The sequence below is a fragment of the Zingiber officinale genome, chromosome 6B (genome assembly GCF_018446385.1).
Source record: "Zingiber officinale cultivar Zhangliang chromosome 6B, Zo_v1.1, whole genome shotgun sequence".
NCBI lineage: Eukaryota > Viridiplantae > Streptophyta > Magnoliopsida > Zingiberales > Zingiberaceae > Zingiber > Zingiber officinale.
The window spans coordinates 86,932,304-86,956,011 of NC_055996.1; the positions used below are offsets into that span (position 1 = coordinate 86,932,304).

The 23,708-nt window shown below is 37.8% G+C and overlaps 1 protein-coding gene across 1 annotated transcript; it reads right to left on the bottom strand.

Moving 5' to 3' along the window:
* Positions 1–2,982: 2,982 nt before the first annotated feature.
* Positions 2,983–3,528, bottom strand: LOC121991203. Its single transcript, XM_042545221.1, has one exon. It carries the CDS (start codon positions 3,526–3,528, stop codon positions 2,983–2,985), a length of 546 nt encoding a protein of 181 aa, XP_042401155.1.
* Positions 3,529–23,708: the final 20,180 nt, after the last annotated feature.

The following is a 23,708-nucleotide window of genomic DNA, read 5'->3' on the forward strand; positions in this document are numbered from 1 at the left end:
CTAACACTCAAGTCAGTATCCGATGGTCTTAAGAAATGGAGAACCATATATAAGAGGTGTAGAAAATGAAATTGCACATACCTCTCCCTGTATATGAGAACCCTCTTTTATAGTGTCACTGTAGTGCTCGTGTACTTATCTTAAAGCGTAGTCACGTTTTCCTATATGTCATAGGAAAAGACAATTCAAAAAATATCCCTGACACAATTCCTTAAGCAGTCATGTAGTTCTTTGATGTGACAGTCTGGAAGCTTCTAAAGTACGATTTACCTGCTAGACATGCCTTACTGTCAGTGGTACAAACTCCTAAAAGGATATGATAGGATATTTGGTGAGGGGCATGTTTAGCCGATCGGAGTCTGCTCGGCTGGGCTAACTCCGCTCGGCAATGTCCTTAGGGCCTGCCGACCCACCTCATTCCTTGCTTCCCGACCCTTGTTGACCGGACGTGAAGGCCGGTCAGCGAGACCACCTGCTGCTTAGTTCTCTATGTTGTCGGAGGACAATTTTATCCGGCCGAGGGAAGCCCAACTTGTCTCTTGAGCCGGTACCATCCGCTCGACAGTACTCGGTCCCTCGACTGTACCCGGTTCGCTCAGCTATATCCGATCTGCTCGACCATATTTGATCTGCTTAATCGACTTAGATATTTAGCTTGACTTTATCTTCTACTTCAATCGATTTTTGTTACTTTGACTTACCTTAGGTGGCCCTTGTTATTATCAGATTAATATATATATTTTTAAATATCAATTTAATATAATATACTAAAAGTTATGATTTTTTAAGTATTAATACTAAGGGTAAAATAGATATTGGGTGTAATTTTACATGAAAGATATACGAATTAGATATTTGAGAAAGTTAAGTTGGGTAAAAGATTATTTGTTTGGTTATCATTTATAGATGCACAAAAAGGCAACAACTCCATTGAATTCGCACGCGCAGGCTGGTAATCAGGCTGGGTGAAACTAGTTTTAGTTTATATTTTGACGATAGCACCATGTTAACCAAAAATAAAATTGTAATAACGTGACCTTCAATTCTTTTTAAATTTGACGTTTTGAAAAGGATATATTTAAGAAAAAATTTGAATGAAATGTAGACATATAAATTTATTGATCTATTATTTTATTTTTTTTATGGATTTCATCATTTTATATGTTTATTTTTGAATATTTCATTAAGAATTATTTTTAAGGATATATATTTTTTTTGAAAATTAGAGAATATTAAATGAGAATGATTGATTTGCTCAAATAAAAATTTCTTATTAGTAGTTAAGATAAATTAGAAAGTTATGAAGAATCTAGAAATCCAGTATTTCATAATTACACATCACATATTGAGAAAAAATTTCTATAAAAATTTCATAATTACATTTTTAGTAATGTAACTTGCATCTTTTTCAATTTTAATCCTGTTATGGGTTAATTTACGTTCTTAGTCCTGTAACTTATAATATTTTTTAATTTTAATTCTTTTTCCTCCAAAATAAAATTTTTTCAACAAAAAATGTCTAATTTATGGTTGGAATATAAAAAGTACATGGGTCATAAAAAATCAAAATCCTCAAATTCAATTTATAACTCATTATTTTTCGTTGAAAAATTTCAATTTTAGAAAAAAAGAGATTGAAATTGAAAAATATTATAAATTACAGGACTAAAAATGTAAATTGACACCTAACAAAATTAAAATTGAAAAAAATATAAATTACAAGATTAAAAACATAATTCCTTCAATATGTAAGTCACAATTTAACACCTTTGCATGATAGCCCGGAGGTTAAATTGGACCTTTCGACCCCTATCTACAAATGACATGATTTATTGTTTTAATAATTCAGATATTTAATTTTTATAATCCAATTAATTCTTAAAACGGATTGGCCTCGTAAAAATTACCAACAGTCGAATAAGCACTACATCATTCGTGAAACAACTTGTTGTCCATGGGACCAAGGGCGCAAGGCGACGCGCTAGTCCTCATCCACTGCGCAACGCAGTTGACACTGGACACGAGGCGGCGGAGGAAAAGGAACGGCGATGGGTCTGCACGTTTCGGCACCTCGAGCAACACGACCGATGGGTCACCATTGTTTACGGTCATACCTAACCATCGCGACCGCATAATTAAGTCGGTACGATCGACGGGGTAGTCAGTAGCTTCCTCCTCAGAATTTCCATTCCGTGGGCCAGAGGAGCAGCGCGCAGGGCCCCATTACATTCAGCAGTGGGTTCGGCACCGATATGTTTTGGGCTGGGCTGCAACGAAAGTCAATGGAAGGGCAGCCACGGCCCGGATTCTGGACAGGGACGCTTCTCTTCTTAATTTTGCGATTGAATAAACAAGGGGCACGGCTTTCTGGCGACCTACTGACACCGCGTCAACACAAGGGAAGGACTAAATGAAGCTTTTCACCTTCCCTTCCTCCCAGTGCACTCACATCTTTCAATTTTAGGCAAAAGAAAATTTAATTGCAAAAATGTTCAAAGGCGAGCTCCATCTCCTCTAATTCTGGCTGCTGAGCACCTTTGCCTACACTTTCCTCAATTATCATCACATCGCAGGTAGACCGGCTATTAGCGTAGTCAGTGCGTTGAAATAGGGATACCAAAAAAAGATAATATAAGTTTTTTAAGGGCAAAATTAACAGTGGATGAAATAGGTAAGGAATGGCCTGTGCAGATCCGCGGTTTTCTTACAAGAAGAAAATTGAAATATTGAAACTTTTATCAAGATACTTGTATTATGGAGCTATTTTTAAAAAGCATAATGTCATCAATTAATTAATAATTTTTTAATGCGTTTCGCCTTGGTCCAGAAATTAGAATGCGTCAATGCGGTCTCAAAGACAGCTCGAGATATTGGAAGGGAAATTCCATTTCCTGTTCATTTCTCGTCTCCTGTTCCCTATCTTTACAGTCTAGAAAACAAAAACAGAAAGCTTGCTTCCGAAATTGTTCGTCCAGCTATGTCTCAGATCGCCGGCAGCGTCTCCGACCGCCAGGACATATCCGAGAAATCAAACAGACCGACGTCAAAAACCACGCCGTCGTCTGTCCCCACCAACGGTCTCTCCAGCCGCATACCGAACTCCTCCATTCCATAGTACCCGTTGATCTCGTCGTCCAAGCCCCAAATAGGGTCGAATCCTCCGTTACCTTCCACCTCACCCTCCTGAACCACAGTTGTCGACACAACGGTCGCCTCGTCCGAGTTCGGCGCCATCGGTGGAGCAGGGGGGAGGCCGAGCTCGTCGTCGGACGCCTCGAAGAGGTACCCCAGATCCGGCTGGCCTGTCACCATGTCCGCCTCCGTCTGCGTCGGTAGAGGCGACGGTAGTCCGATTTCGTCCTCCAGACTCTTCATCACGGACGCCAGGTCCTGATCGCCGGCGCCGGCGTCATCGCCATCCAGAATGTCCTCGAAGAAGAGGTCATCGCGGAGGCGCTTAGCCTCAGGCGAAGAGATCTCGGGGCTCTCCTCCTCGCGATGCCTCTTCAGATCGCCGGAACCCTCCATGGCAACCAGAAACCTCCAAAATAGCCGTTACAGTAGCAAAAAGGCAAATGGGAAGAAGAACAATCACGCGTGGAAGTGGTTTTGTACACGGTGGAAGTGGAGAAGCCTCTTTATAGAGGCAGGAAGATGGGCGGATTTGTATTTGCTTTCGTAATTTCTGGAAATAGTAGGGGGTGGATCGAATAAAATGAAAGCATAGAGCCATAGAGAGAGGATTTCTAGGGTCATCCATCCATCACGGGCGCGGCGTTGCCTTTCTTTTCTTTTATCCCTTGCTTTTTTTACGAAAAAAGGAATAAAGTCATGGGGGCCACGTCTACTCCATGAGCTGGATTTCAAGTCCGGAGTTGGCGTCCGCGAGGAGAGCTCTCCGTCGCTATCGGCTCGGCTCGTAGACCCACTCTCGGCTGGTTTTGGAAACGTCCCAATTTCTAAATTTAATTATTTTTAAATTTTTCCCGACGGGAGCGGTTCCTGCGGTGGTTCTATGCGGCAATCAATGGGCAGGACATGGGATCCGGTGCGGGTGGCGCCACACACCGTGTCCGCGGTTCGCGCTCCCAGCGTGCGTGACTGTTGGACCCGACTCGTGCGTACCGCTCACATGGGAGGGAGGGATCACGTGCACCGACTCCGACAGCGCGGCAAAATTAAGTAGGGCAGGTGGGTAACACGTGCAGTTCCATCTGCCTTCACTTCGGAAATGCTGTTTGCTGTCCGGAGCGAGTTAGGCAGCTGTCGGCTTCCCCATCCCGTCCCTATCCACGGGACCACGTCAAGTCACCAAGAACTACCTCGATGTGTCGGGGTAATCGCGTAGATAAAAATAAAATAAAAAAAAATAATTTCGGTGAAAGTTTAATATATAAAATATTCATTTCATGATGTTCACGTGAGCTGACGAACTCCATTGGATTTTTCTGACTTTTTCCCAATAAATTAATTACAAGCCAACAAAAAGAGAAGATTTGGTACGGCTCTTAAGAGTAATTCGGATTCCGGACGACATCCAATTGGCAATATAAATTAAATAAAGAGTTAGTCACCAAAAGATATTAACGTTAGGGATGATAATTTTCTATCGGAAAATTTAATATTCGATCCAATAAAATAACAGAGGATAAAATTTATAGATCCGATTAAATAATTATGATATAAAAATGATCCATTGTTAGGATGGATACGATAGTTAAAACGCTATAGGGCTATATGTTATAGTAATCTATTTCTTTCATTTCAATCGGCCATTTAGTTGGTCCAACTAGGACTTAGTCTTTTTACTTTTGGGAACCATCCAATTTTATTTTCCACTCAGCTTCTTAGTCGATCGGATCTCATGACTCAGTCCTTTCACTTTTAGGAATCATCTAATCTTAATCTCAATTGATCTCTTAGTCGATCGACTCCAAGGCTCAGTTCCTTCACTTCTCTTAGGAACCATTTCAGTGTTACTCCTGCTCAGCTTCTTAGCTAGTCAGACTCCGGAGCTCATTCTCCTCATTTCTCCTGGGTACCATCCTAGCTTTACTCCTGCCCAACCTCTTCATTGGTCGAACCCCCAAGGGGACAGCTATAAGGGAATCATAACAACTTATCAGAAAATAATTGATATTCATCAGAGAATATTTCAATACTCTGTCACATACAAACAGTAGAACCTTCCTCTACTAAGTGAAAGTCCATTGTACATCTTCTTTCACCTGACACCTCTGACATGTGACATTTTCTGGTACCTTATGATTGCGGAGGTTACAAAAGACAGCTATAAAAAGGGGATGCCTTCTCTGTTAGTCAAGTACGTACTAGACAATAGTTTTACTTACGCACATATATTTACTGTTCATCTTTTTCCGCTCGGGTTCTCTTCTGATTTGAGGCTCGGAGTACCTGAATTTAAGAATTTAGTAAATATTCATAAATTTATTAAAATAATTTATTTTTTTAAAAATAATTGATGGTGGTAATAGGATGATTAATAAGATGTGAATATCTGAATTGATTCATATAAAATGATATAAAATGGACATAAAAGTTAAATACTCGAATGAATATGAATATACAAATGAATTTAATAAATAGGAATAAATACGAAAGATATAACATTCTATTTAAATTTTACTGATTGCCATCCCAAAGGGGACTTAATTAAAAAAACACCTTGTTTGATTTTCTGATTTAATTTTTTACAGATAACAGGGCAATCGTATGAAACGCTCGAGGTCAACGATTTTTTGATTCAATTGATAACTGTGGGGCTACTATGTTTTTTTTTTTAAAGAATTATTGCAATTGCTATGATAATTTGTGGTTTATTTTGTTTATTCGGTTTCTGAAATGCATCAGCATCAGGCGAAGATGATGAAAACTGAATTATTAACAGTAATAAATTTTTTTTTTAATGGTGACCGGCAGGCCGAGGGAAGGTAGTGCGGGTTGAATTATTGATTTGTCACAGTGCCAATGCCACATGGGTTCAATTTAATTGAACGGTTCTCCTTTTGAATATTGTTAACCCTAGTTTGAACCTAAAGCCAACACAAATGCGAATATAATGACATATTGGCATGAGAACATAGAGCATTTGTAACATATACTAATAGTTAACCCACATTACAAAAAGGATGCATGAGATGGTGCATCCAAGTTGCTATCTGATATTGTTTTTTTAATTAGTGAGAAATTAATCCAGCAATCATAAATTAATAGGTCTCCTCAGGCTTTGCCAGCCATTTGGCACACCAAGCACAGGTCAGTATGCACGACGGAAGACCAAATCTGGATTAAAGTAAGAACTAGATTTGGTGCTTAGTCATTTATGTATATAAAATATTGTGCTAAAATTGGCTAGCTTTGAAGAATCCAAGGCATTGCGATCGTTTAATTTTCCACGTCCGTCGTAAACAAATTGCGACAGTTTCTTAGTTTATTTCTCCCAGTGCTTTCATAATTACGAGGTTCTCATACTTGAGACCTTTCCCACCCTTTTAAAATTCGAGGTCAATAAGTAGGCTTGGTCTAAAGATCAAATGACGTAGAGAATACAACTTTGAACTTGATATTATATTGAAAGTGTTTCTTAGAGCTGAGCAAATTAATAAACAACACTCGGCAAATCTCTGAAAGCATATTATTGTTTATTCGAAAGTGGTTCATCTCGTCTCTTGTGACGATGATTCTTTATCCACGTTGCCTTGTGAGCAGATTTCGACCCAACAATTCACTAATTATCTTTTAACTTATCGAGACGAAGACTCCTCAAATAATTGTATTTGGATAAATTAAAGCTAGCTCCGATCATTCAAAATCAAGATTAATACTTAAATTATTGATTGCTTTTTGCCCGGGCTATGAGGGAAGGACACCCAGATGTCTCTTAACCACGCATGATGGGATTTTCAATTTACATTTTATTTATGTGGGATTATGAATTTGGGATGTTGCTGAGCCCGTCGCTATGAAGGTCAGTGGAAATTTTCCACTGAAGACTTAGTCGGCCCGAATATGCTAGCTAAAAACAAAAAACTTGCAAAGCCCTGCTTTTTTTCTATGCAATTATTTTCTTGGAGGTATGCAAAACCGTAGTGATGGCCAAGCGAGAAAAGCCATAACTGGTCCCTCCGTTGATAATGGCAAAAGTCTGATGCAAACGAGACACAATGCCCGAAAGAATACTTCGTTTTTTGCTTCGCCACTTTTCTTTGGTCTCAGGGTTTATCTTCCTCCGGCTTTATATTTCAGCATCATCTTAAGCTCGAATCCTCTCCCTGCAAAGGCCTTATTCACCAGCTAAGTGTTTACAGCACATCAAACTTAAATAGAGAGAGAGACACGTTGCAGAGCATAGAACAGGCTTCAGAACAAGTGGACGAGATGAGGTCGATGTCAGATATTCTTCATATCGTAGCTTTATTTGATGGGCATCGCCTGCTGTTTTCTCTGTCCATTTCAAGAATAAATTGTTTGAAATGTGAATGAAAGTAGATGAAAAACGACTGGAATAGTTTCACATTAAAAAAATTCAAGGCAAAGGAAAAGTATTAGAATCAAACTCGGCAGCACAATCCCTCTTGACTATTCTTTCTTTCTCATGCTTCTCAATCGGTAGCGTTTAGGTACAGAATTCAGTTTAAACTGCCCAAATTATATTTTTGTAATTTACTACTTTTTTTTTTATTCTGTATTCAATCACTTTCTTTCTTAATCTTCCAAGTTAGACGCTGGAAGCAAGCCAGCTCTCAGCTTGAAGGACGGTGAAGTAAACGAGTCCTTATCCACCATCCGTTTTGATTTTTCCATTGAAATGCCGAAACTGCTTCTTGTCAGCTTCTGACGAACACACGGAGTTTGATTGGAAAATCACGGAGCCAATGAACGACGGATATTACGAGATGATTGACTGGAGAAAACTCACAAGGAAGAACATGGAGAACACGTGATACGAGTTATAACGAATGAATTCAGAAGATAATGGGACAGTTAAAATTAAAAATAATATGATAATTAAAATTAAGAGAAGAGAGTATTTTTCATTTAACTTCATCATTCGTCCAATGCTAAAACTCTTAGGTTTAGTTCGACTGGGTTACAAGCTATTCAGAGGAAGACTGACCATCCTTTAAATCGATCGAACAAAAGAGGTTTAATGCTTTATTCTTGAACTGAAAAGATAATATATTTAGTCGGGTTTAAAGATAGACGACCTATAGGCCGGCTAGGACGGCAACCTCCCTTACAATTGATCGACCATAGGTTTTGATCAAGGGGAAGGTCAGACTTCTTACTCTGTACGAGCCTCTCTACACACGCCCGGTTGACCCGATTACCGGTCAACCCTATAGGTATCCATTCAATAATAGAATTTGACGGGTTTATATGACATCATACCCGTCTCTTATATGCATAAGTGTAAGATAGATTTATAGATTCGGTCAGAATTTCATGTGCACTTTACCTACAAGTTATTATATGCCCGGTCGAGCAAAAGGCCGATTAGGCTTAAGACACTTTGGCTAAAAATATTGACCGAACCTCTCAAAACATAACTTTCTTTTTCCAAAGGCCCATCACACGCACGACCGTACAAGAAGCCGACTGGGCCTAAGGTGGCTAGCTTCATATTACTGCTCGGACGGATTTCTAGCATGCACAGGTTATCAGATGGATTTCCAAAACTCACAGATTATTATATTATTTCTCAAATGAACTTCTAACATGCCCAATGCATTATATTATTTCCCAAACGGATTTCTAAATAGTCTTCAATACATAATAAAGCAGCTTAATACGAGCACAGACATAAAGACGGCTGGCCTTATAGGCCGACCAAGATATACTCAACTGACAACAAAAGCAGATAATCCTAACAACCTGTCAGAATAATAACTGTGTTAGAGAATATTCTTCCGGAACCTTCTTCAGGGATAATCATGTTCCTCATCAGCAGACTATTTATGACAGCATATTCCTTTAACAACCTCAGCAACGACATAAGCTATAAATGACAAAAGAAGTATACATTTGGGTAAACGGAAGATTCCTTGGACAATTATTGCATATTACCTAGGTTGTACACTTTCCTTTACCTAACAAACTTTGATACACTTCATTACTTCATAATTATGGAGGTTATATGAGGTGATATATAAAGAGGGAGTCCTTTCCATTGTGAAGGTATGTTATCTGAACATCTAAACTCTACTCTCGGATGCATGTCCCTTACCGTTCTTCATTCATTCGTCCGGACTTGTATTGACTTGAGCGTCGGAGGACCTTTGCCAGGGACTCTCCCTAATTTCTAGGCGCCGACATTTTGTTGGCTCGTGTCCGTATGTGCAGGATCGAAGGAAAGCATCTTTGTTGAGTAAAAATCTTCTCCTAGTCAACAATCAAGCTACCGTGCCTAGTGTGTCATCTCTGCAGCTTTTAGATAGGATCAAAATTGATGCCATATGTGAGAACTTTTGCCTTAATATGAGGATCAGAAATGGAAGAAGTTGGATGACTCACCACTGTTACCTTAACGAAAGAAGATCTAGACATGTCGATTAATGTCCGAGCACAGAAATTACTGCAATAACAACAAAAGTAGCTACCAACGGTACTCTGTCACCACCCAATCCTATCGCATCGACAACACCCCATCAGAGGGAGAGAGAAGTTGGGAGGAAGGCTCAGCTCATTTGCCGTCAGCGTGTTACTCACCAGTTCCACGCCACCGAGCTCTCTTCCGTGTTGGTGCGGGAAGCATCCGACGATCGAACTGGTGTTTTGATTATGTCAAAGGGTTCAAGTTAAGTTGTTTTGTTATCTAATGAGCTTAAACAAGTGTGCAGGAAAGTCCTAACTGCGGTTAGGCAGGTGGAAAATCCTAAGGGACGGTAACCTTAGGTCCTAGAGGGTGGTAGCCCTAGGTGAAGGAAAATCTTAAGGGGGGGTAACCTTAGGTCTTAGGGGGTGGTAACCCTAGGTGGAGGAAAACCCTAAGGGGCGACAACCTTAGGTCCTAGGGGGTGGTAACCCTCGGTGGAGGAAAATCCTAAGGGGGGTAACCTTAGGTCCTAGGGGGTGGTAACCCTAGGTGGAGAAAAACCCTAGGGGGCGGTAACCCTAGGTCTTAGGGGGTGGTAACCCTAGGCGGAAAGCCCAGTCGGTCTGGAGGACCGGACTGACATCAGGTAAATCTCCTGAGTGGAGTAGGTGAGGACGCGTTCCTTGTAGAGGGAACAGTAGGCGTCGGGTCGACCTAGAGTTTCCGGTTGGAAACCCGAAGTCAGACTCGGACAGTCTGGAGACTGTCAAACTTTCACTTTTATACTATCACTTATGTGTTATGAGCTAACTTTGTGTTGTAGGGTATTTTTGTGTTTAACATATCTTGCAGGGACTAAAGTGCAAAATTGGCCTCGGATGAACAGTACCGAGGCACCTCCATGGAGCTTGGAGGCGCCTCGGGTACAAAACCTGAACTGGCTACGAAGCAAGCTTAGAGGCGCCTTGAAGGAAGCCAAGACACCTTGGACAGCTTGATGAAGGCGCCTTGAACCTGATAAGGTTCGACCAGTTCAGCATTTATCTCCGTGGCTGACTCGGCTCATTCAAGGCGCCTTGGTGAACAGTAGAAGGCGCCTTAAACACCCTTTATAATGGATCTCGACCAGCAGCTCACAACAAGAATTCCAAGCGATCCCTATACGCGATTAGCTGCTAACGAAAGGTTCCCGAAGTGCTGCGACTACTTTCCGACGACCCTGAGCTCCAGAATTCATATTCTCTAAGTGTTGTCAGTATTTTTAATTACTGTTTTAATTTGTACGTAGATTGTAATAATTCTCGTGCTTATAGTTGTTGCCCACGGAAAGCGATCAAGGATTACGGGCCTTCAAGTAGGAGTCGTCACAGGCTCCGAACGAAGTAAATCCACTGTGTTCATCTGCTTGTTCTTTAATTCCGCTGCGTTTATTTTTACTCGTACGAATTCGAAAAGTGTGAAAACCGTGAGTGCTATTCACCCCCTCCCCCTCTAGTGCGTCTCGATCCAACAATTGGTATCAGAGCGGGGTCGCTTTGAAATGGTGCAACCACCATTCAAGCATTTTTTTCGTCGCTTTCTCGCTCTTATAGGGTAAAAATAAAACCTTACACCTTTCGTCTCTTATTATTTTATTATTTTTTCTCGAAACTCGTAAATTTTTATTTCTATCCTTCTACCACACTACTAATCCAGGATTAAGTCTTGGGACAAGTTTTTTTCTCACTTTTTTGTGTAAGATTCAATGACTCTCCAAGAAGGCTATAACACCACTCAACCACCGCTCTTCTCCGGCGAAGACTTCAGCAACTGGAAAGGCCGAATGGAGTCGTACCTACAAACCGAGTTCGATCTCTAGATGATCACCAAGACCGGGCTTGAAATACCAACTGACGGCGCCGGCATACCACTACCGTACGAGAACTGGGACGCGAACCTTATCAAAAAGGTAGAAGCAAACGCAAAAGCAACATATACACTTCAGTGCGGCTTAACGAATAAGGAGCTGAATCACGCCGGCCTATTCTCAAGCGCTAGGGAGCTGTGGGAGAATCTGATTCAGTTACATGAAGGTATGTCAGACACAAGTAAGCATGATAAATTATTTGAATTACATGAGCAGACTGATACTACTCCGGCCGAGGAAGGTATTGCGTTGGTTGCAGGTACAAGCATAACACAGGAAGCTAGAAAGATGAAGGAAACATGGTCTGAGTCATCAGACGAATCCGAAGCCGATGCAGAAGAGCAGACGAGTTTCCTCGCTCTACTAGTACTAGCATCCGTGGCCGAAACCGAGTCCGAGTTCGAATCCGAAACCGAGAATGAGTCAGACACTGAGTCCGAGCGAAGCCACGGATCCGTATCCGTTTCCGAAGGACCCAAACTCACTGTAAGCTCTTTAATGTCTAGTATTGACTTAGAAATTTCGGAAAACTTAATTCCTTACCTGCTTAAGAAATTGGCTAAATCCAACATCCGGGTCAAGTCGTTCCAAAAGGAGGTAACAACCCTTAACTGAGTCAGTTCAAATTGGAAGTTCGACTCAAGTCCAACAACTTGAGGAAGAAAATTCCAATTTGAAAACTCAAATTAAAGAACTCAAGGACACGTTGGAACGGTTCACCTTGGGTTCCAAGAATTTGGATCTAATTCTTGGAAAACAGTGAGCCAGTTACAACAAATCCGGACTTGGATTTAAGACCAAAATAAAATATAAATCATATCTGTCTTTAGTAAATAGAAATAATAGAAAGGTAGTCCAAGCATGGGTACCTAAGTCCAACTTGATCAATCAAGTTGGACTTGGTCAATATTGGGTCCCCAAGGATCAAGTCTACTACCTTGATAGACCATATCGAGGCTATGATCCAGGGGGAGGAAAAAGAAAAACGATATTAATTAAACGAACTTAAAATTAAAAATTTAAAATTAAAATTAAAATTCAAAATTAAATTAAAATTCAAAATTTAAAATTCAAAATTAAATTAAAATTCAAAATTCAAAATTAAATTAAAAATTTGAAATTAAATTAAAATTAAAAATTTGAAATTAAATTAAAAATTTGAAATTAAATTAAAATACAAAATTCAAAATTCAAAATTCAAAATTAAATTAAAAATTTGAACTTAAATCAAAATTCAAAAATTCAATTTAAATCAAATAAAAATATAGAAGGTGAATCCAGAATAGCTGGCACCCCTAACTTAATCTACCCGAAATGGGTAAACAAGAGTAGACTACCCGGTAGGGTAATTAAGGTTAGATAAAATGGGCTAGGTTTAACTTGACCCACGGTACTGGTGAAGTTTTTGGATGATAGTACGTTAGGGAAGCTTGGGTATCACATGTCTAGGAAGATATGACTTCGACCTGGTGCATTTGGCCAAGTGGAACTGACCGAAACTACCCTTAAATGGATCCTAACCAGTTAGACCAAGGTTTAGTATTAAGTTCAATGGGTAGGACTATTTGGAAAACCTCGAAGGCATGGTTACTTTAATGAGTTCCTTGTGACTCACCATAGCCCAGAAGTTTATCCAAAGAATGCTTACATGTTGAACCCAAAGCTAAACATAAATCTAACACAAAGTTAAACCAAACCCTTAAATTGAACATCAATTCATCTCACAAAAATTATAGGATTCCCTGATTGAAAATTTAGATCGGGTGAGATGACTAAGTAATTAAAATCAAACTAATAATTAATTCAAATTCAAATTAAGTTCAAAATTATTTTAAAAACTTAATTTCAAAATTATTTAAAACTTAATCTCAAAATCTTTCAAACTTAATTTCAAAATTATTTTAAAACTTAATTTCAAAATTCTTTTAAAAATATTTTCAAAATTATTTTAAAAAATCTTTAAAACTTAATTTCAAATTTCTTTTAAAAATCTTTTCAAAATTATTTTAAAAATCTTTAAAACTTAATTTCAAAATTCTCTTAAAAAATCTTTGAAAAATTATTTTAAAAATCTTTTAAACTTAATTTCAAAATTCTTTTAAAAATTCTTTTCAAAATTATTTTAAAAACCTTTAAAACTTATTTCAAAATTATTTTAAAAAATATTTTCAAAATTATTTTAAAAATCTTTAAAACTTAATTTCAAAATTCTCTTAAAAAATCTTTTCAAAATTATTTTAAAAATCTTTAAAACTTAATTTCAAAATTCTCTTAAAAATCTTTTCAAAATTATTTTAAAAAACTTTAAAACTTAATTTCAAAATTCTTTTAAAAATCTTTTCAAAATTATTTTAAAAATATTTAAAACTTATTTCAAAATTCTTTTAAAAATCTTTTCAAAATTATTTTAAAAATATTTAAAACTTAATTTCAAAATTCTCTTAAAAAATCTTTTCAAAATTATTTTAAAAATCTTTAAAACTTAATTTCAAAATTCTCTTAAAAAATCTTTTCAAAATTATTTTAAAAATATTTAAAACTTAATTTCAAAATTATTTTAAAAAATCTTTTCAAAATTATTTTAAAAATCTTTAAAACTTAATTTCAAAATTCTTTTAAAAAATATTTTCAAAATTATTTTAAAATTCCTTTAAAAATCCTTTAAAAATTATGTTGAAAAATCCTTTAAAAATCCTTTAAAAAATTATGTTAAAAATTCCTTTAAAAAACCTTTGAAAATTATTTGAAAAATCTTTTAAAAATTATTTAAAATCTTTTAAAACTTCATTTCAAAATTATTTGAAAAATCTTTTAAGAAATCATTTAAAAAATTATTTGAAAAATCTTTTGAAAATCAATTTCAAAATCATTTAAAAATTATTAGAAAAATCTTTGAAAAATTATTTTAAAAATCTTTTAAAACTTAATTTCAATATTATTTGAAAATTGTTTTAAAAATCATTTTAAAACTTAATTTCAAAATTATTTGAAAATTCTTTTAAAAAATTATGTTAATTGGAAAAATTATTGGAAAAATCATTTGAAAAATCATTGAAAAAATCCTTTTGAAAAATTATTGTATTTCAAAAGTTATTTGTAAAATCATTTGAAAAATGATCATTTCAAAATCATTTGAAAAATCATTTGAAAAATCCCTTGTGAAATTAATTTCAAAATTATTTCAAAACTACTTAAAAAATTATTTGAAAAATCATTTGAAATATCCTCTGAAAAATTAATTTCAAAACCTTTTTCAGAAGTTATTAAATTCTTTGAATTTCTAAACTCAATTAATTTTTAAATCTTCAAAATAATGGTCACTTATTTGGAATTCTAACTGATATTTTCAATATTGTAAATTAAAGTAAACTCCATCTCACACTTACTCATAAGATAAACATGCCTGAAAACCTAGAATGGGTGAGATGGAAAATTAGACAAAATATAAAAGACCTATTATATTTTATACATGCTTGGACTCTAGGACCCTAGGGATTCATGTTTGGATTAATTAAGGGGGAGTGAACGTAGTTAAGCTAATTATCAAGTAACTTTTGAAGAGCTTTTCAAATTTAATTAAATATCTTTCGAAAAACTTTTCAAATGGAGATTGTAAGATTGAGCATGCTTTAGGGCTCTGATACCTGATCAAGACAAGTTAAATAAGTTGCCACATGCTTGGACTATAAGACCCTAAGAATTTATTAAGACATTAATCAAGGGGGAGTGAATTTTTCTTTTCAAGTTAGTTTTCCTTTAAAATAAAAATTATCTTTGACTTGGTTTTAAAATTTTTTGACTTGACTTAAAATAAAAAATTATGTTTGACTCAGCTTTAAAATAGATATGATATTGAATTAACATTATTTTTAAAAGCTTGGATTTTTAGATAATCATTTTTCAAAACTAAGCACTAAAATTATCCAAATCCTTTACTAAGTTTTTTTTTGCAAGAAACAGTCTCTCAAAGCTAAGTACTTAAGTTAAGTTTTTATGAAAATCCTTTTAAAGTTAAGTACTCAAGCAAAGATTTTATCAATATTTTTTTTAAAAAAGAAGGTATTTATACCTTTAAGTGTTTGTCAAATTTTTTTTTTAATAACTCATTTTTCAAACAATAATTAGTTTCAAAAGATTAAGTTTAGCTAATTTTTGTTGAAAATGAGTTAAGTATTTTCAAAACCATTTCAAATTGAGCTAAGTGTTTTTCAAAAGGCTTGTTAAAATTTAGCTAAAGTATTCTCGAAACCTTCTTTTCAAATTTAGCTAAGTGACTTCTATAGCCTTTTTCAAAATTAACTAAGTTAAATATTTTTTCACGAAAGGCTTTTCAAATTTAGCTAAGTGTTTACCAAAGTAATTATTTTCAAAATGCTAAATTTTGCTAAGTTTTTGTTGAAAACACTAAGTATTTTCCAAGGCATTTCCTAATTTAAGTAAAACAATTCTTTTGGAAACACTAAAGACATTAAATAAAGGGTTACTCTTCAGGGGGAGCTTAAACTAATTATTCTTTTCTTTTCCTGATATTCTTTTTGATTTATGTCAAAGGGGGAGAGAAAAGTCAAAGTTAAAGAAATTAAGAATTAAGAATTTAAACATAAAGAGGAGCATAAGTTTTACAAATTTTTACATTCATGCTCATGTTTAGATTTCTTAATAATTTCATATTTAAATTTTGTCATACTTTTACTTAACTTTGAACTGTGTTGCTATAATCAAAAAGGGGAAGATTGTTGGTGCGGGAAGCATCCGACGATCGAACCGGTGTTTTGATTATGTCAAAGGGTTCAAGTTAAGTTGTTTTGTTATCTAATGAGCTTAAACAAGTGTGCAGGAAAGTTCTAACTGCGGTTAGGCAGGTGGAAAATCCTAAGGGGCGGTAACCTTAGGTCCTAGGGGGTGGTAACCCTAGGAGAAGGGAAATCCTAAGGGGGGGGTAACCTTAGGTCCTAGGGGGTGGTAACCCTAGGTGGAGGAAAACCCTAAGGGGCGGCAACCTTAGGTCCTAGGGGGTGGTAACCCTAGGTGGAGGAAAATCCTAAGGGGGGTAACCTTAGGTCCTAGGGGGTGGTAACCCTAGGTGGAGAAAAACCCTAGGGGGCGGTAACCCTAGGTCCTAGGGGGTGGTAACCCTAGGCGAAAAGCCCAGTCGGTCTGGAGGACCGGACTGACATCAGGTAAATCTCTTGAGTGGAGTAGGTGAGGACACGTTCCCCGTAGAGGGAACAGTAGGCGTTGGGTCGACCTAGGGTTTCCGGTTGGAAACCCGAAGTCAGACTCAGACAGTCCGGAGACTGTCAAACTTTCACTTTTATACTATCACTTATATGTTATGAGCTAACTTTGTGCTGCAGGGTATTTTTGTGTTTAACATATCTTACATGGACTAAAGTGCAAAATTGACCTCGAATGAACAGTACCGAGTCGCCTCCATGGAGCTTGGAGGCACCTCGGGTACAAAACCTGAACTGGCTGCGAAGCAAGCTTGGAGGCGCCTTGAAGGAAGCCAAGGCGCATTGGACAGCTTGATGAAGGCGCCTTGGAGAGGCTGAAGGCGCCTTGAACCTGATAAGGTTCGACTAGTTCAGCACTTATCTCCGCGGCTGACTCAGCTCATTCAAGGCGCCTTGGTGAACAGTAGAAGGCACCTTGAACACCCTTTATAAGGAATCTCGACCAGCAGCTCACAACAAGAATTCCAAGCGATCCCTATACGCGATTAGCTGCTAACGAAAGGTTCCCGAAGTGCTGCGACTACTTTTCGACGACCCTGAGCTCCAGAATTCATATTCTCTAAGTGTTGTCGGTATTTTTAATTACTGTTTTAATTTATACATAGATTGTAATAATTCTCGTGCTTATAGTTGTTGCCCACGGAAAGCGATCAAGGATCGTGGGCCTTCGAGTAGGAGTCGTCACAGGCTCCGAACGAAGTAAATCCACTGTGTTCATCTGCTTGTTCTTTAATTCCGCTGCATTTATTTTTACTTGTACGAATTCGAAAAGTGTGAAAGTCGCGAGCGCTATTCACCCCCCTCCCCCTCTAGCGCGTCTCGATCCAACATTCCGCACGCTGCCTGAGCACCCTATGGAGAAGCACCTGTTCGAGATGGGCACAAGGGAACAACTCCAGCAACTTACAACTCTCTTGAGTAAATTAGCACTCCATTCTCTTAGAGGGTGCTAGAAGATAAATTGCCAAAACATTATCAATCCATGGCGATTGGGGAGTACTCAGGGTCAATTGACCTTGAGGATCACCTCCTTAAATTCAAGAATGCCACCCTTCTGCATTAATATATAGACGATGTGAAATGTCAGGTGTTCCTCACCACACTCGTCGGCTCAGCACAAAGGTGGTTCAAGCGATTGTCAACTGAGTCCATCTGTAATTTTAAGGATTTTCGCAAGACTTTTCTTTATCATTTCGCAAGTAGTCAACATTATCAGAAGACCCCATAAGTCTTTTCTCGCTCAAGCAAGGGCCCAAGGAGACTCTTAAAACTTATATTAAAAAATTTAATCAAGTGGCTATGGATGTCCCCACAGCCACAACTGAAATTCTGGTGAGCGTCTTTTCCCAAGGCCTCGCCGATAATAATTTCTTTCGTTCCTTAATCAGAAGACCTCCAAGGAACTTTGACCATCTACTTGATTGGGAGACCGAGTTCATTAATGTAGAGGAGGCGCAAGCCGCTCAAAAGAAGGAACTCATCGCACTAGCTGTGGTTCCAGTGCCCCAACGCCAAACATTACCCGCTCAACCACATAGAGGAGCTCGGACGGGTCCCTAGCCTCGTCATCAAGAATCACGACCCCAGGCCGTGCAGCATGCGAAGGTCGAGTGGGAAAGATATCCTGAGCCCCCTCGGGGAGCCCTGCGATGGTGGTGCACATACCACCTGTCAGCTACTCACGACACCCAGGATTGTTATAATATGGCAAATCGCTAGAATAACAATCAAAGATTCCGTCAATGCTCCCCATCACCCAATCATTGCCCTTATCAATGTCTGAATGGCTCACCCAAAAGACCGGCGAGAGGTCGAGTGGCGCCAAAGAGCACCCCCACCACCAGCAGACTGGGCACCAGCTCTCGCCCGGGTCCAACTAGAGCTCCTAACCCGACAGGAGGAGAATCACAATAATGCTGCTTGGGGCAATATTAGCATGATCGTCGAGGGTTCAACTGATGGAGACTCCAACCAAACGAGAAGGTCACACGCTCATCGCTTGTAGATTCACGTGGTCAGCTATAGTATAGAGCAAGCGACCGGGCTTGAAATAAACTTTAGGCCTAAAGACTTGGAGGGGGTGGAAGTCTCCTATGATGATGCTTTAATAATTAAGGCTGTTATATCCCATTATAACATTTATCAATTTTTTTATTGATATAGACAGCTCAGTCAACATTATCTTCAAATAGACATTCGAGCAATTGCAAATAGACTAGAGTGAGCTTCAACCCATGGAGACTCCTTTGTATGGGTTCATGGGTAATGAGGTCCAGCCGCTTGACCAAATAAAGTGGGACATATTCTTAGGGGAGGAGCCTATAATGAGGACGCACTGATTGACTTTTATAGTCATGGACACACCCTCGGCCTATAACGTCATCTTGGTCCAACCGACCCTAAATGAGTTTTGGACAGTCATCTCAAACTTCTGCTAGAAAGTGAAATTCCCTATAGACGACTAGGTGGGTGAAGTTAAGGAGAATCAACTGGAATCGTAAGACCAAAGCCAACACCGCCCGGAAGATACAATAGATGGAAGTCAGCACCATTCAGGATGCACCACCCACTGGTCTATGAAGAGAACGAGGAGGTTCAGATTCTACCAGGCCGGCCTGAAGCCACTACCCAAGTAGCTGCCGACCTACCTCAAGAACTTAAAGAAGAGCTTGTTGCATGTTTAACACATAACAATGATGTTTTTACTTGGGAGCCCAAAGAGATCATAGGTGTCTCCCCCATGGTCATGGAGCATGTACTCCATGTCTTTCCTGAAGCCTAGATGATCATGCAGAGAAAGAGAGACTTTGGGATGGATTAAAATAAGATCATCCTCGCAGAAGTGGATAAGCTCTTGGTGACCGACTACATCTGAGAAGTACAATTCTTGAGTTGGTTAGCCAACGTGGTCTTGGTGTCCAAGCCAGGAAACAAATGGAGGGTTTGCATCGATTTCAGAGACCTTAACAAAACCTACCTAAGGATTACTACCCCTTTCTGAAAATTGACCAGGTAGTAGATTCAACTTCTGGTTGCGAACTAATTTGCATGTTGGACTCCTATTAGGGGTATCATCAAGTGCTGCTCGCCAAGGACGACCAAGAGAATATTAGCTTCATAACCGCTAAAGACACTTATTACTATAATGTTATACTGTTTGGACTAAAGAATGCTGGTGCCACCTATCAATGACTTATGAACAAAGTGTTTTGGAAGCAGATTGACCAAAATATGAAGGTTTATGTGGACAATATCCTTATTAAGTCCCTCAAGGCGATAGACTTGTGCACTGATGTGGAAGAAACCTGCCAAATTTTAAGACGATACATACTGAAGCTCAATTCTAGTAAATATTTGTTCGGAGCAAAAAGCGAGCGGTTCTTGGGATACATTGTGACCGAGAGAGAGAGAGTTAGAAGCCAACCTGAGCAAAGTGCAAGCCCTCCAAGACATGGCTCCCCTATGCAATCTGAAGGAGGTATAAAGACTGATCATCCAGATCATACCCTGTCTTGTTTCATTTCCGGATCAGCCGATCGAAGTTTGACTTTTTTAAAGATCCTTTATCGAACGACTAAATTCTAGTGGGATGCTGATTACGACAAAGCTTTTGAGGAGTTAAACGATTATTTGTCCGCCCTGCCTATATTTGCTATGCCAGTGGTAGACGAACCTTTGTGGGTGTATTTGTCAGCCAATGAGCATGCAGTCGGATTAGTATTAGTGAGGAAGGAGGGAAAAGTGTTGGTTAGTCCTAGGAAAATGTACCGGTTCCACTGTACAAAATTTTTTTTGTACAAGTGTCGAACCTTTCCTTAAATAACCTATTGTGTTCTTTAGAAGTTAAATTAAGAATCACAGATGGAACTTAACATCATTGATTCCAAATTTAACTTATCTGTTCTTAATGGTTTAGATTTGAATCGTAAGCGGAACTTAACACTACTGATTCAAATCTACCTAAGTTATTAATTCCATAAATATTAATTTCCAAAATCGGCTTCCAGGACTGCATGGTGAGGCACATGACCTTCTTGGATATGGGAGCAACCACCACCGCCTAGGCAAAGCCTTTTAAGGAAAGCTAATATTTATTTCCTTAAATAACTCTAGGTTAACTAAAAAGAACAATCAAATCACAAATTAAAAAAAATAAAATAAAAGAAACACAACTTCGAAACAAATCTGAAAACTCTAGAATCATATGCTTCTTGTGTTTGGTATTTCCAAAAATAACTTATACAAAGAAAATTAGTATGATGCGGAAAACAATTACTAGTTATACCTTTCTTTGTAAGCAAAAATAACCTCTTGATCTTCTACCGTATTCCTCTTCTAACCTCGGACGTTGTGTGGGCAATGATCTTCCGAGATGAGAACCACCAAGCACCTTCTTCTTCCTTCTAGGTTTCGGCCACCAAAAGCTCCTCCAAAGATGAAGAGGTTCGGCCACCACCAAGCTCCAAGGGATGCTAGAAATATCGCCTCCTTTTCTCTCCTTCTTCTCCAAGCAAGATCCGGCCACCAGAAGGACTCCAAGGATGAGATGAGGTTCGGCCACAAGATGGAGAAGAGAGAAAGAGGAGGGGTCGACCACACCCAAGGAGAAAAAGAGAGGAGAAAATAATAGAGTTGTTACCCATGAAGGCACCTCTACCTCCTCTTTTATATTCCTTGGTCTTGGCAAATAAGGAAATTTAATTAAAAACTTCCTTAATTCTTTTTCCATGAAAAGGTAAAATTTATTTAATTAAAAACAATTTTCCTTTTCATTATTACATGGTCGACCACTTATTTCCCCAAAACAAGGAGAGTTTTAATTAAAACAAAAATTAAAACTTCCTAATTTGTTTCCGGAAATTTATAAAAAATTTCTCCAATAATTTTTCCCTTCATAGTGGGTTATAAAAAGGAAATTTTATAAATTAAAATCTTTCTTTTAAACATGTGGATAATTTCTAAAAAGGAAAGTTATCTCTAAAAATTAAAATCTCTTTTCAATCTACAAATAAGGAAAGATATCAAATCTTTTCTTAATCTTTTGTAGAAACTAATAAAAGAGAATATTTAATTTTTAAAACTCTCTTTTAAATTATGATCATGGTTAAAAAGGAAAATTTTCTTAAAATTTAAAATCCATCTTTTAATCTACAAATAAGGAAAGATTTCAAATCTTTTCTTAAACTTTTGTAGAAAGCTATAAAAGGAAAGATTTAAAATTTAAACTCTCTTTTAAAACCATGGAATCCATATAAGAAAAAATTTATAAATAAAATCCTTTTTAATATGATGTGGCCGACCACATCATGCTTGGACTCCAAGCATTGGTCGGCCACCTTAAGGCTCAACCTTTAGGCTTGGCCAGCCCTAATCTTGAGCTTCAAGCTTGGCTTGGCCGGCCCCTATAGGTTGGGTAAGAATGTGGGTATGTGGTGGGTATAAATCTCTATATACAAGAGGCTACAATAGGGACCAAGAGGAGGAATTGGTTTTGGTCTACCGATGAAATTAAGGATCCCGTGTTCGCCCCGAACACATAACTTAATTTCATCAATAATAATTCATTCCACTAAAGAACTATTATTGAACTACCGCACCAATTCCAAATTACATTTTGGGCTCCTTCTTATTATTAGTGTGTTAGTCTCCCTGTGTTTAAGATGTCGAATGTCCACTAATTAAATGAGTTACTGACAACTCACTTAATTAATATCTTAGTCCAAGAGTAGTACCACTCAATCTTATCGTCATGTCGGACTAAGTCCACCTGCAGGGTTTAACATGACAATCCTTATGAGCTCCTCTTGGGGACATTATCAACCTAGATCACTAGGACACAGTTTCCTTCTATAATAAACAACACACACTATAAGTAATATCATTTCCCAACTTATCGGGCTTATTGATTTATCGAACTAAATCTCACCCATTGATAAATTAAAGAAATAAATATTAAATATATGTGCTTGTTATTATATTAGGATTAAGAGCACACACTTCTATAATAACTGAGGTCTTTGTTCCTTTATAAAGTCAGTATAAAAAAAATGACCTCTAATGGTCATACTCAATACACTCTAAGTCTACTAGTGTAATTATATAGTTAAGATAAACTAATACCTAATTACACTACGACCTTCCAATGGTTTGTTCCTTTCCATCTTGGTTGTGAGCTACTGTTTATAATTTATAAGGTACTGATAACATGATCCTCTGTGTGTGACTCCACACACCATGTTATCTACAATATAAATTAATTGAACAACTACATTTATCATAAATGTAGACATTTGACCAATGTGATTCTTATTTCTAGATAAATGTTTATACCAAAAGCTAGACTTTTAGTATACATCCTAACAAAAAGATCAATAGTATGTGTACTTTTATGTCATTTATTAAAAGGAGCCAAGTGTCGTTACACCACACTTGAGAAATTAGCGTATAAATTGATCTTTGTTGCTCGGAGATTGCATCATTATTTCCTTTCTCATCCAATTATGATACTTACTAATAGTACTTTGGGACGAGTACTTATCAACCCAGAAGCCTTCGGGAGGTTAATAAAGTGGATCACGGAGCTTAGAGAATATGACATATAATATCAACCTCGAGCGGCCATTAAAGCTCAAGTCTTAGCTAATTTTGTTGGTGCAGGATGCACCAGAATTAAACCTAAGTTTTGATGTTGTCAAAGGTTCAAGTTAAATCTCGTTGTGACCTAATAAGTTAACTAAGTGTGCAGGATGTTTACTCAACTGGGAAAGTCTTATCATATCGTGGAAGCTAGGCAGGAAGTCCAAGTGGGTTAAGAGGACCCAACACTTGGCAGGGAAGCTCGGTAGATTTGGAGGATCTAGTATCGAGAGGAAGCCTTAGTGAGCCGATCCGATGCTAAGCGACAAAGTCCAAACAGGTCTGGAGGACCAATGTTTGGCAGGTCGGTTGATGCAAGCAACTGGAGAGGAGCGACGATGAGGTCATGTTCTGTAAAGGAATAAACCCTAGG